The following is a 15,524-nucleotide window of genomic DNA, read 5'->3' on the forward strand; positions in this document are numbered from 1 at the left end:
AAATCTACTGCTACTCTTCGGCAAATTTCAACGAATCATATCGAATGATGCACATTTGTTTCTCTGTGTACATATGTATAATAACAAATTGTCATGACAAACAAAGAAATGTTAAAAAAATAAAAATTAAAAGAAAATCAAATATCCACGTTTTTCTGTCTTCAAAGAGTCAATTTTATTTTCAAAAAAATTGTCATGGAGTATTCAGCTCAAGAATATTGTGAGATGATAATATTGTACGGCGAGTGTGGAAGAAGCGCAGAAGCTACTGCAAGGTTATACGCTGAACGTTTTCCGAATCGCAGACATCCTAGTACAAATGTAATTTTGCGATTAATAAATCGGGCAAGAAATATCGGATCACTAAAACCATTACAGGCAATAAATGGCCCTGAGCGTCGTGCTAGAAATGTAGCAAATGAAGAAGCTGTGCTTCAGGCAATTGAAGAAGATCCAATGAGGAGCATTCGGAATGTTTCAAAAATGCTTAATTTGTCATTTTCGACAACGCAGCGAATCTTAAAAAATAATGAGATGCATGCGTACCACTTTTCACGTGTACAAAATTTATTGCCTTTGGATTATAATAAAAGAATAAATTTTTGTATGTGGATTCTGCAATGTCATAGAGAAGATCCTCATTTTGTGGAAAATATCATGTTTACTGACGAGTCGATGTTTACGAGAGATGGCATTTTCAATACACATAACTTTCATTTTTATGCAGATAAAAATCCGCATGTGTATAACATTGGCAACTATCAACACAAATTCAGTATTAATTTGTGGGCTGGCATATACAAAAATTCTGTGGTAAGTATTCTTAATATGTATGTTATAATATTAAATGTTATAATAATAAATACTTTACCTTTTACTTTGTTATGTTAGAAATAAAGCAATGAATGCAATAAAATGGATTTCGAATATTCTAAAATAATGTGGCATTTAAAATAATATAACAATGCATGTTTATTTGCTTTTAAAGATTAGAATTTATATTTTATTTCCAAAATTATTTATCACTATTTCATTTTACCAATTTTTAAAAGTTGCCACTTTATAATCGCATTTACATTTTTACATATTGTCTATAACGTTAAGTACTTTAAAGAATAATTGTGGAATAATTAATGACTAGTATGTTACAAAAATAGAAGAATAACCATAAAGCATGTATGTGCAGATTGGACCATTCGAACTTCCTGCAAGAGTTAATGGCGAAATTTATAGTAATTTTCTCTCTGAACATTTGTCCGAACTACTTGAGGATATATCATTAGAGGAGCGACGTGCTATGTGGTTCCAACACGACGGAGCACCTTCACATAATGCAAGGCGCACGCGGGAAACTTTAAATAGGAAATATCCTAATATGTGGATTGGCCGTGGAGGTCCTCGAGCATGGCCAGCGAGGTCACCTGATTTGACACCCCTTGATTTTTTTTTATGGGGAACTATAAAAGAGTACGTGTATCGCGTGCCTATAAATACTGTCGAGGAACTAAATTACCGTATTATTGAAGCGTTTGCGAATATCACACCTGAAATGTTAGAACGATTAAAACAGAGCTTTATTAGACGTGCTGAATTGTGTATTGAAATGGATGGTGGCCATTTCGAACACTTATTATAAAACTTGAAACATTATTATTCATTTAATTATTTATTTTAATTATTTATTCATTATTTATTTTTTTACTATTTATTTATTTGTTTATTTATTTAACTTCATTTAATTGCGTGTTCATCTAAAAAATTTGGATCAAAGGCTCATATAGAATTTTTGATTCGCGACGATAACCGTGTTATCAACACGAGAAATTGTTATACAAGATATTATTACAGTTAATTTATTGGAATGTACTAGCTTTTAAGAAAAAAAATATAAAATATTATAGTAGCTAGTTCCCGCAATTATTTTTATCGATTTAGTTTCTTCGATATCATCTTTGTAAATGACTATTTCGTTTATTTATTTCATTAATTAATATATTGTTTCCATGTGCTTTCGTTAAAAATAATGTAAAATTGAAAAATAAATTAAATTAAATACTGTGACTGTGGTCTTGATTAAAATAATTTTGTCCAATGGATTCTTTTTGTATTCAACTGTTCTTCGTTTTCAGGCGAGAATGTATAGAACTCCGATATGTCTAAATTTTTTTCTTTATTTTTGAGTGGTCAATAAAATGATTTCCCGTCACAGATGGTAGAAGAACTATGAGAATCAGAAACAAAAAGAATGAGACTTCAAAACTTTTTTTATACTATGTTAATTTTTGAAACTATGAGTTAAAAAACTTACAATACTGTGTTAATAAAGCCAAATATGAATATTCGTCTTTGGATCGATTCTTAGATGTTACTTATACGACTTACGGTAGGAGACTGCCAATTTAAAACAAGTAGGCCAACAGAAAGTGAGATAAAAATATAAATATAAGTATGTGTGTGTTTGTTATGCATATTCAAATGGAGATGCGTCAAATCTCTAAACCTTTTACAAAATTTGCAAAGCTCCACGGCGTAAAATAAAAAGTACATGCAAATGTGGTTTATGACATTCGAAAGCATGAATTTTTACCTTTAATTTGCGTATTTGTTAAACGTTGTACAATTTTTGTTCACCGAATTATTCAACACTGAACCAACAGTGCATTCTTTTGCTTCAGTGCTGAATAACTTAGTGAAAAAAAATTGTACAACAGTCAACAAATACGCAAATTAAAGGTAAAAATTCACGCTTTCGAATGCTGTAAACTGCATTTGTTTGCGAGTTTTATTTCACGCTGTGCACCTTGGCAAAATTTTGACATTTGTTGGATTTCTTTTTACGAATTTTGCAAAAATGCGGTTTACAACATTCAAAAGCGTGAATCTTTACCTTTAATTTGCGCACTTGTTGAGTGTTGTACGATTTTTATTCACTGAATTATTTAATTATTGATGCAAAAAAAGGCCATTTTTGCTTCAGTGTTGCATAACTCAGGGAAAACAATCGTACAACGCTCAACAAGTAAGCAAATTAAAGATTCAGATTTACGCTTTCGAATGCTGTAAATCACATTTGCGTGCAATTTTTATTTCATGTCGTGGTGCTTTGCAAAATTTGTAAAACATTTAGAGATTTGATCTATCCCCATTTGAATCCGCGTAACTTCGTAAACAATCTGTAAATCGTTTAATGACTTATCAATCTCAAAATTAAAGATTTCAAGCTTCAAAATGCTTTTTTTAACATTTTTTACAATCATTTTTAACAAAGTTACACTCTCTTGAATTACGCCTATTTTTCGGAGTCGGAATAGATGAGCCTTTAATTTTGCTGTCGAGTGTATTATTTCAAATGTAAATTTTTTCCAATATTGTTTTTGATAAAACTTTTGACAAACAAGTTTTGGAAATGTTTGGAAAGCTTTTAATATTATTTCATCAGATAACATAATTAATATTGATTTTATTTATCAATTTATTTCTTTACACACAAAATGTATTTTAAAAACACATATTTTCTTATTCAGATAATTGATGTTTTAACGAGTTTGCAATTGACATTACTTCTTGTCAATTAAACTAAACGTAAGATGTTAATAGAGATTTCATGGAACTTTTACAATACTTGAAGTTTGACACCGTGCCGGTACCCGCCAAAGCGCCCGGCCGGCTGCTTGGTTGTGCCGCCCTTAACGGCGCCAACATCACGCCCTGTGGTTGGATACTTTTAAACGCTCACCGTTTAAAAACTATTGACCCCTCAACATTTTGCTATTAACATTTTCGACTCAATTTTTCATGAGGAATACGTAAGTGCAAAATCTTCCGAGCGACCTGAATCACCCTGTATAATAATGGAACTGAATAGAAAAATAACATAAGAATTTATTGCTAATTTGTTGCTCATAAAATATGTTAGTTTCGATTTCGTTAATCGTGCAACAAGTATACACGACAGCGGAGAACTTCTCAGCAGACAGATAAAGAAGGAACAATCAGAAAATAATCTGTTGCTCTCAGGATTATGGTATCAAAATCATTCTTAGATATTGTAACATCAAAACATATCATGACTTGAATTACTTGCTAATGGCATAATATTGGGAATAATTAATTTATTTGAAGAACGCAAACGCCAAGTTCTAAAATCCATTACGCAATCAATGAATTTGTTACTTTTATGATTATGGTATTAAAATCATCCTCGGACATTGTACCATCAAAACATAACAGGATTTGATTTTGTTGCTAACTTTAACGCAATGGAAATAATCTGTTTATCCTGGGAACACGCGGTTCGTGCTCTAAAGTTTGTTGCCCGACTGTCAAAGAATTTGTTGCTCGCATGATTATTGTATCAAAATCATTCCCAGACATTGTATTATCAAGTTATATCAAGATACGAGTTTGTTGCTAATCGTAAGTCTTTAAAATTAATTATTTATTCCGGAAAACGCACGCAGGGTCACTTAAATTTCTTTTTTCATACTGACGTAACCAATTTTTGTTATACTGCAGTTAATAATAAATTTCGATTTTCGTTTACTTTAGTAATATGTTTTTTAGAACATTTTAATATCGATTTTATACCAGCAATAGAAGTATTGCACATAAAATGTGAAAAGTGGAAATTTTTCTAAAGTCTTACCGCAACAATCGGTGCTGTATTGTTTAGAAAAATGAAATTACATATTGCAAATTGCATAATTTTTTTGAAAACCAACTGTTTTTTTACACCAATGAATTTATCTCATTATTCTGTGTATAAAAGTATTAAGATATAATTATCAAAAGATTAATAGTTTACGAGATATTTTATACTTTATATCAAAATATAGTGGTAGAAACTGACTGAATTCCGTTTGTCGAGATTGAACTAAATTTATTTGTAAATAACAAAAATGAGAGCGCTGAACTCAAGCGTGTCGTCCGTGTCTCTATCGAGCACCTGTCGCCAACCATACCCCCGTCGTCGTATGCGCTTCGACATAGACTATACACAGTCGAGATAATCGTAAGAGGATTAAAAGAGAAAAGGAGGGAAATCGTCCATTCCGGTCGCCTTGGAGTATAATTGCAATAATGCAGTTTGCGACAAAAATAAGTGTAACATATAGAGTCTTAAAGTAAACATAAAAATAAGCTACGAAATGTATGTAAAGATAAGTGTCTAAGTATACAAATTATAATTTCTTAATTAATCGGTAAGATACATATCTTAGAGAGAGATCGCTTAACGATTCTTCCTGTCGTCTTTAACAAGACCGTTCGCACAAGTCCATCCGGATAGAGTTCGTAAATTCTACCAGTGTGCCACTATAAAGAGGGCAAATTTTCGTCTCTGATGAGGGCTAGGTTGCCCACCTGAATTTTGGCGTTACGTATTACAGTTTTCCATTTCGCACGCTGTTGTAGCTGAGTAACATAGTCCCTAGACCAACGCTTCTAGAACGATTGCTGCAGCTGTGTTAGTAATTGATAGCGGTTGACTCGACTCACGAAAAGATCCAACATCGAAGGTTCTGGTAGTGACAATAAAGACGTTCTAATTAAAAAATGTCCAGGTGTTAACATGTCTAATTCGTCGGGAGCGTTGCTTAACGGACTCAATGGACGAGAGTTGAGTATTGCCTCAATTTGTGTCAATACGGTATACAGATCTTCAAAAGAGAGTAAAGTATTATTGATTACAGTTTTTATATGAGTTTTAACGCTTTTTACATTGGACTCCCATAAACCTCCCATGTGGGATGAATACGGAGGAATAAATTTCCATGTAATTCCTTGAGTGGCCGCGAAGTCAATAATTTTAATTTGATGAGTGGGATGTAACAGATATTCTCTCATTGATCGGAATGCGTTGCTAGCTTCGATAAAATTTCGACCGTTGTCTGAAGTAATAGAATCGCATTTTCCTCGTCGCGAGATGAACCGTTTTAAGGCGTTTAAAAATATCTTGGTGCTAAGGTCTATAACTAGTTCAAGGTGTATTGCCTTGGTGGCCATACAAACAAATAGGCACGATAAGCTTTGCCTGACTTATTTCGCGAGATTTTAATGTTAAACGGCCCGGCGTAATCAACGCCTGTATGTTTAAACGCTCGTAACGGAGTTACCCTAGACGCTGGCAAATCACCCATTATTTGTATTGGACTACGAAGTCGCAACCGAAAGCACAGGATATATTTGCGTAGTACGCGCTTGATTGCGTTTTTTGCGTGGATAATCCAATACGTTTCGCGAAGTGTAGACAATAGTAGCTGTGGGCCCATGTGAAAATTGCGTAGATGTTTATCGCGTATGATTAATTCGGTCAACGTACTGTTGGAAGATAGGATCATGGGATGTTTCTGTGAATAGGTTAAAGGAGAGTGTCTTAACCGGCCGACAACGCAAAGTACTCCGTCTTGATCGATGAAGGGGTGAAGCAGAAGAATCTTGCTATGTGTGTTTACTTCTCTGTTTCGTTGTAAATCGTATAATTCTTTGGTGAATGTTTCCCTCTGATGAATTTTTACTATAGTAATGCTGCATGTTAAAGTTCTTGGACCGTAAGAGGTTAATAGAGACTTAATGGAGACTTTGACTTTGATAGTATACAATTTGTTTTGAATCTCATGCAAAGGGTTCGTTTGAGTTTGAGTAGTGTCGAAAAACGATTTATAATGTCGAAAGAATGAACCCCTACGAGCACAATCGATAGAGTACGGGCTTCGGGTATTTCAGATGGCAACTGTGTTGTAGATATTGGCCATAATGATACATCTTGCGTCAACCATGGGGGGCCTTTCCACCATAAGGTGGCGTCGATGAGTTGATTTGGGAACATTTCACGAGATATTAAATCAGCAGGATTGTGTTCGGAACGCACGTACCACCATTCTTATTGATTGGTCAGTCGTTGAATCTCTGCAGTGCGATTTCCCACGAACGTTTGCCATGTTGACGGTTCTCTCCGGATCCATGCCAGCACTATCTCCGAGTCGGTCCATAGTTGACGACCTGTAATTGTGCAAGTGAGAGCTTGTGTCACTCTTCTCCCTAAGTTAGCGAGGAGTACAGCACCACACAATTCCAGTCTAGGTAAGCTGATTGTTTTTAACGGAGCCACGCGTGATTTGGCGGTTAACAATTGTACGTTGATATTTCCCGTGTCGTCGACGGAACGAAGGTAGATGCATGCTCCGTAAGCGGATTGCGATGCATCGCAGAAGCCGTGCAGTTGAATGTCGATTGGATCGTGTAATATGGCGTGTCGTGGTATTGTCAGCTGGTTAATCGTTGACAGCTGTTGATAGTAGATCAGCCACATTTGCGTGAAATTTTGCCAATTCAAAACCTGCTGTTTGTAAAATATCTGTGACTTGAGATTTGATCGCTAAGAGTCCTTCCATTGATGAGTTCCCGGTGATCATGTCGTCGACGTAAAAATTTCAAGTGATGACCGTGGCTGCATGAGGATGTGCTCGTTTGAAATCGATAGCTAATTGTTGTAACGATCGTATCGCCAGGAAGGGTGCTGTGGCCGTTCCGTATGTGACAGTGTTTAGACTGAATGTAGTGGGGGGGGGACTTCTGGGTCCGGCCTCCACAGTATGCATTGATGTAGTCGGTGATCAGGTGTGACCATAACCTGTTTATACATTTTGACTATGTCTCCGGTTAGAACGAAAGAATGTTGTCGAAAGCGTAGTAAAATGTCGATCAGTTCCGGCTGAATGGTGGGTCCCACCATCAAGCAGTCGTTAAGAAATTTTCCAGACATGGTCGGGCTGGACGCGTCAAAAACCACTCTGAATTTAGCTGACGTCGGCATTCCCTTGACTACTGCGTGGTGTGGTAGATAATTGGCTTCTGCAGTGTCGACGTCTGGCAGTAGACATATGTCCGAGAGTGATATATTTCGAATAAGCCCGCAGATGATTAGATTGTTGTGGGATCGTAGATGAACTGGTATCATCTCTCCATACACTAACCATCCTAATTTTGTTGATTGTAGTCTCAATCGTTTGGCTCCCAACTGGATCCTATTCATTTCCAGGATGTCCCAGAAAATCTTTGCTCCCAAGAGTAAGTCCACATCTTGTGGTTTGAAGAAAGTTGGATCTGTCAGCTCGATACGCTATGGTACATTTAACGACGTGGCCTTGATGGGTCTGGTGGGAACAAAATGTGCCATTTCGTTGACAACAAGGAAATGAATGTCTGTATCGTATGTCGTGGTCGTAGATGCGATTGTGGTTCGCGTAGTCTCAATGATTGGTGTCTCCATGGTTTCCAAACATGAAATCGTTCGTTGAATTGTATCAGTGTTGAGTTTTAATCGTTGGCACATCGATTTCGTAATGAAATTCGATTGTGCTCCGTTATCTAACAAAACCCGAGCTTTCTGAAATTTGCCTTCGCGATCTTAAATATACACGACGGCAGTAGAAAGTAAAATCTCGGCTTCGAGTTTGCAATTATTGATTGCGCTCATCGATACAGAAGTTGTCGGTTTCTCGTGCGTTTGCTTGTTCCCTGTGCTTTCAGAAGTATTATTAGATGAACCCGCCATTTGGTCTGACGCGTTGGGTTTATCATGCATATGAAGCAACGTGTGGTGTTTTTTCGAGCAGTGTCTACATGCACGAGATGTACATTTTTGTGTTGTGTGATTAGAGCCTAAACAGTTGTAACAAAGGTTTAAGCGTTTAGTTTCATTACGTCTTGATTCGATGGATAGCTCCTTGAAAATTCTACAAGTGTATATTTTATATGCCTGCTTACAAAAAACACACACGTCTGTTTCATTCGTGGCTACATGTGCAAGGATGGTACCTTGACCATTACTAGCGTTATTTTGAGTCGTTTTTTGTACCATCACCTTTGCTGGCGTGGTTTTTGTATGCACCGGCTGGAGAGCCTCGAAGGAATTCGCATCGCGTGTTAAGAAATTCGACTAGTTGCTTGGTAGTAGACGCTTTTTCTTGTATTACTTTTAACTCCCATTCTTTCTTTGTTGTTGAATCTAATTTACTAGTTTTTCAGTTGAATCTAATTTACTAATTAAATAAATGATAAGCGTATCCCATTTATCTACAGATTCTTTTAATTGTTGTAATACTCGTAAGTGTTTTTGGAAGTTATCCGTAAGTAGAGTCCTATATAAAGAGAGAAGTGACATCGAACCCCCACCACAACCTTCAGTATCCAATTGAGTCCTCCACCGCCATTTTGGGACCGCTTTAACGTCATCAAACACCATTCGTATCATTCTACAAACAGCTGTGGTCACAATGGCTGCTCGCTTAGCCAATCAAGTATCAATCAGATTACCAATCAGAGCTTCGGACATCAATGTCGCTTCTCTCTTTATATAGGACTCTATCCGTAAGTACTCGTAATGACTCTGCCGATTTCTTAGGAATAGATGGCGTATTAAATAATTCGTGAACGTGATGGCGTACGAGATGTGATCAAAAAGTAAGGTGACTTTTCATTTTTATAAAAAAATATTCATTTATTTATCTAAAATTATGTTATCCCCTTCAAAATAATCCCCCTCTGATACAATGCATTTGTGCTAGCGCTTTTTCCAGTCATCAAAACATTTCTGAAATGCACTTTTGGGTATTGCCTTGAGCTCCTCCAGCGATGCAGCCTTAATCTCCTCGATCGTCGCAAATCTTCGTCCTTTCATAGGCCTTTTCAATTTTGGGAAGAGGAAAAAGTCGCAGGGGGCCAAGTCTGGTGAATACGGTGGCTGAGGCATGATGATAGTATTGTTTTTGGCCAAAAAAGTACTCACTAGTAACGACGTGTGCGCAGGTGCATTATCATGGTGCAGAATCCATGAATTTTCTTTCCACACTTCCGGACGTTTTTTTCTTATTGATTCACGCAAACGCCACATAACCTCAAGGTAATACTCCTTGTTTACCGTACGACCGTGTGGTAGGAATTCTTGATGCACAACGCCATGGTAATCAAAGAAAACTGTGAGCAAAACCTTCACATTCGAACGCACTTGTCGTGCCTTTTTCGGTCTTGGCTCTCCTAGGCTCTTCCACTGGGATGATTATGCTTTGGTTTCGACGTCATAACCATATATCCATGTTTCGTCACCACTTATAACCCTTATGAGCAGATCAGAATCATCATTGACGTCGTTCAACATGTCTTGGGCGATGTTTATGCGACGCTGCTTCTGATCAAAATTAAGCAGTTTTTGAACGAATTTCGCTGACACACGTGTCATACCCAAAACATCCGTTAAAATTGATTGGCATGAGCCAAATAATATGTTAAGATCATCAGCTATTTCTCTAATCGTGATTCGACAATTTTTCAACACAATTTCTTTCACTTCCTGAACATTTTCGTCGGTTTTTGACGTGCTGGGGCGTCCAGAGCGAGGTTCATCGTTAACATTTTCTCGGCCCTCTTGGAATAACTTATACCATTTATAAACATTTTTTTTTGCTCAAAGTTGACTCACCGTACGCCACTGTCAACATTTCAAGAGTTTTTGAACACTTAATACCATTTTTTACACAAAAATTAATACAAACTCTCTGCTCCATTATTTTCAACAGCAAAAAATTGCCGAGCACGCAAACACGAGTCTAACCTTTATGCCTCTCACATAAAAACAACACATGCTATATAGTCAAAACTGTGAACATATGATCGTGACGAGTGTATCAACACAAAAAAAAAAATTTGAAATTAGAGTGTACAGAGCGCGCAAAATTCAAAAAGTCACCTTACTTTTTGATCACACCTCGTATAGTTAGTCGTACGTTTTGAAATCTTTTGGTTAACAATTTCAGCGAGATTGGATAATTCTCATTAGTCGTTTGTAATGAATGAATTACCTGCGCCGCTAAATCCGACAACGCGGACTGTAAGTAATGAAATTTCTGAACGGAGTCTAATCGAGCTTTATCGTGAACTAGCGTTTTAAAGGTATCGTAAAATTGTTGCCATTGTTCATAATTTCCGCTAAAGGTCGGCAGTGAAATTACCGGTAACCGTACTGGCGTCTGAGTTGGTGCGGTTATGTTTTCAACTCGTATATTAGCCTGCGCGTTTGTAATGGTCCTAGTGGCATGTCCTAGCCTAGATTGTGCGATTGCCTGTGTACTAAAGAACGCGTCCTCAAATCTTTCTCGCTTCGCGATATCCGCTTCCGGAAGTTTAGCGTCTATCTTATTTTGTAACACGTGGTACTCGTGCCACAAATCGTTGTATTTCTCTAGTCGTGATTCTAATACTAATCTATTTTCGTTGCTGTATACGTACACTTCGAGAAAATTTTTAAACCTAGTCGCGCGTCCCTTAAGCGTCGTCCGCTGACGTTTGAGCGATTCTAAATCTTCTGTCATAGTTGTGATCTATCGCGCGTGACTTAACCTAACGAGAACTTATCGATGGTATCGATGCAGCCGTGAGTGGTATCGATGGTGGTGACGCGGCTGTGGTTGTAGCGTCGTCGCGCCTGCGTGTTCCGTCATGAGTCTGCTTGCTCGGCGTATGTGGTAAGATGGCGTCGTAAGCCTGCTTGCTCGGGGTATGACGCAATATGGCGTCGTGGTACCGTTGTAGCTTGCCGATGCTGGGGGAGGGGAAGTAGAAAATTTGTTACCCAGCGTAATTCCTCAATCCGGTGTGCAGGATGTCGTCAGATGTATGTTGGATGTATGACTGTGTCGCCGTTTTCAGTTGACTCTGGTCGTAATGCTTGTCCTCGGCAGCGAGGATTGTCACTATCCCTCACTGCGACAATTCTCTATGTAAAGGATCGTCACCTTTCGTTGTTTTCAATGCTTCGATGCTCGTTGTCTCAATCCGTGTGCAATCTTCGTGTGCCATCCGACTCGAAGGACCAAAACCATGGTGGAAACTGACTGAATTCCGTTTGTCGAGATTGAATTGAATTTATTTGTAAATAACAAAAATGAGAGCGCTGAACTCAAGCGTGTCGCCCGTGTCTCTATTGAGCACCAGTATCGCCAACCATACCCCCGTCGTATGCGCTTCGACATAGACTATACACAGTCGAGATAATCGTAAGAGGAATAAAAAAAAGGGGGGGGGGAAATCGTCCATATAGTATGGTATAAAATACACACATATGTATACGTACTCGCACATGCGAAAGTACAAATGCGCAATTCGTTTGTTTTATATTATTGCATTAGAATTTTCCTTCTCGATTTTACTAACTTTCAAACATATATGTATTTTACTAAGTGTACATTAATTCAGAAAACTCAGAAATACAAAACAATCATGTATAATATCTCGTAAATTATTAATTTTTGAAAAATCTATTTTAAAACATTTATTTTAGAACTTTTATATGCAGAAAAACTAGAAGAATCGTATATAATACGTGAGAAATCATGCAATTATGTTAAAAAAATATAAAGTTAACTTTGACGTAATTTTGAAAAATCAACTTTGGTGAAAGTTTATTTTAGCATTATTTGTCTCCCTCGCGACTATACAACATTATATTTTTAATGTATTTCATTGCATGTTTTTACTATTATATGTATTTAGTTATTATATGTGTTTAGGTAAACTTATCAATTTTATCAAGACAATGATAAAATTTGCGTAAGACAAATAAATACTAAATATCAGTGATACGTGCAATTCAAGTATACTAAAGAAACACGAAGAAAGTTGCTGCTGATTAGAACTGTCATAATATCACAAGCATATTTATTACGTTATTATTACTTATTTTTATCGTATATTTAGCGTATCATTATTACGTACATTATGGGCGATTTGGACAATTGATCCACAAAATACCAGGACCACCGGGTTATCCAAATATTTTAAAAATAAAGGGATTTATTAATATAAATGGATATAAATAGATTTATTAAGTTATTTTTATAAAGATTAAGTTAAACGGTGTTTTTAACGTAATACTTTTTATAATTTTCTAGGTAATGCTAAGTAGTAAAACGAATATTGAAAAGAGTAGAATTTACGATGTATTACATCCTTGGCTCGGTTTGAGTCTTCTCACTAGTGGAGGTAATGTAATTATATTAATACAAATAAAGGATTTTCTACAAAACCTAAACGAGTCTATTAAAAAAAAATTAGATTACGATGTCAAATCAATCGTATTATAAACAATTTTGTTATGAAAAGATCAAATAAAAAACGGAAAATAAAAATATAACCCTAATCTCAGACAGTTCATTTTTTAATAAACAAGGCCTTTGTCAAGGAGAACGCTTCACGGCCTTATTCACACCGCAGCTCGAACTCGCCTCGCAGGGACGGCTCAGCTCGTAACAATATCATAAATTATAAAAGAAATGTTACAAATCAAAGCACGATAAATTATAAAGAAGTGTCAAATAATAACGTCATCGGAAATTGTAATATTAGCTGGACAAATAAACTCGTTGACACAAAAAGTAATTTATGGGAGCCCTTCGCGGTAACACCTTGCTCGACACCGGAAACGTATAAACTCCATCGGCAAACATTAAAATCAGGAAGCCGAAAGGCACGAGTATACATCACTTTCGGCTTCCGGAAACTCAGCACCCATAGAACACTAAATCAAAATCTGTCACGATTCTTAGTAATTAGATGACGGATCACGCACGTTTTCATAACAATAATTATCGGGAAATATGGAAAAGAAATGACGAGACCCGATGAACGGCGTAATTCGATGCCGGACACGTGTCCCATACGCAAAGGATTAAACTGCGCGTAGGCGTTTAGACAACAAAAATTTGTGCACACGACCCTCTCAGAACAAAGGAAGCAATAGTATAAAATAGAGAATTTTCCAGCGGAGCGATCATTACCATCTCAATCTTGTTCGTCGCATAGTCCGTGGCATCTTGAATGCTCGAGTCTGTGCGGTCGGGTGACACTCTTTTGGACACAGCACAATTGGACACCAACCAATCATCTTGACTTATCTAACCAAACCAACGGAAAAACTCTAGGCATTGGCCGCTGTGAGTCCAATCGTGCGGTGTCCAATCGTGCGCACCCCTGTGTGGTCGAACCTTCATCAATACTTAGTCATTTGTGGCAACAAGTTCTGCCAATGTAAAGTGCCGAACCAAAAACTTAGTAAAAATCTATACTTAATTCTCTCACGAGTGAGAACATCATATTACATCCAGAACCGTCCTCAGCCTCCACTACCGTAGACGACCATAGCGGATCAATTCAGTTACTGCGAGCGGATCTTTCACAGGTCCGACCCAAAAATTTCCTGACCACTAAACGAGTTCCAGTTTAGAGTTGGCTCAAGGATCCCCAAAACAGTAAGTCACTCAACATTCACTCCGTCCCTTTCCCCTTTATTTATTTTTTTTTTTTAATTTTAATTATTCTCAAGTGAGAAACTCGCGTCATCCAGAGCCACTCGCCGGGTCCCGATACTTCCTCAACGAGACTTACGAGGATTTTTTTCAAAACACTCAGGAACCTGAACAGACCCCGCAACATTTTCGATCCCCGTCACCTCCCTTTCTCGAACCAGAATCTCCTTACGAGCACTAACCCCCTTCACCCACTCTCTCAAAATCCTTAGCACTCACATATAGAATTTCCCCTGATTCCCCTCTTTCCCCGTTTCGCGGTTCTTTATACTCTTCAATCTCGAGCAGTCTCGCTTCTCCAGGGAGTTCCACCGCTAGCGTGGAATTCCTAAATAAAGTTATTTGTCTCTGTTCTCCTCCCCCTCTCCCACTCACGGTATAGAAATACTGGTAGAAATCCCATATGAATCTCCCCCTCCTCGAATTTATTTCACTCCCGGTCCTCAGCGGACGTTAGAATCATTAGTTATCCCTACGCAAAGTGCTCCCAATACTTTCCTGGGATTCGGCCGCCCATCAATAACCCCCATTCCCCTTCGCTAACAACTCCGACGAATAGGCGGAGTTGAATATATGCGCCGAAAATCTGCGCATTTTTCGCTCCATACTTTTTGCTGTTCGTATATAAACATGCCTAAAATGTCTCCAATCACAGTAGCTATCGAGACATTCTAAGATATTCTATCATTAAGTTGCGCATTTCATACGAATTTCTTCTTTCGCAACCGACAATACTGGTGCACGCATTCAACAAGTACAATTTGTTCATCGCCGAACATCCCTTGCAGGTGACTATTCTCACTTTGACAGCATGTTATATTTAACGTAAAAAACACGTAAATGACTTGCCTTATGCTGCGTCACAACAGATGCGATGTGATGTTAAGACTTATCATAATACTTTCTATGCTTTGTTCTGATTTCTTAAGGCTTATATCATACCATGTCGCTCCATCCCCTCTTCCCGAAAGCACGTATTCCCGCGGCCCTCATGAATTCGTTTTTAAAGAACTTCGCTCCGTTCTTCCGAAGTTCCCACCTGAAGCCACGATTCCAGTCACTCTCCCCTCTACCTATCCAAATTTTCACCTCGTTCCCTAAGAACGCGTTTTTAAATCTTTTCCCCCCAAGCACCGCTGTCTTCGACGAAATAGAATAATAGATTAG

At 37.6% G+C, this 15,524-nt stretch overlaps 2 protein-coding genes across 2 annotated transcripts; one reads left to right on the forward strand and one right to left on the reverse strand.

Moving 5' to 3' along the window:
* The first annotated feature begins 583 nt into the window (after positions 1 to 583).
* LOC120358899 lies at positions 584 to 2,061 on the forward strand. Its single transcript, XM_039454654.1, has 2 exons — positions 584 to 813; positions 1,187 to 2,061. Exons 1-2 carry the CDS (start codon positions 607 to 609, stop codon positions 1,634 to 1,636), a joined length of 657 nt encoding a protein of 218 aa, XP_039310588.1. The 5' UTR covers positions 584 to 606; the 3' UTR covers positions 1,637 to 2,061.
* A 3,381-nt stretch (positions 2,062 to 5,442) lies between these two features.
* Positions 5,443 to 6,003, reverse strand: LOC120358767. The gene has a single exon (XM_039454026.1). It carries the CDS (start codon positions 6,001 to 6,003, stop codon positions 5,443 to 5,445), a length of 561 nt encoding a protein of 186 aa, XP_039309960.1.
* Positions 6,004 to 15,524: the final 9,521 nt, after the last annotated feature.

This window comes from Solenopsis invicta, chromosome 10, assembly GCF_016802725.1.
Source record: "Solenopsis invicta isolate M01_SB chromosome 10, UNIL_Sinv_3.0, whole genome shotgun sequence".
NCBI classification, from domain to species: domain Eukaryota; kingdom Metazoa; phylum Arthropoda; class Insecta; order Hymenoptera; family Formicidae; genus Solenopsis; species Solenopsis invicta.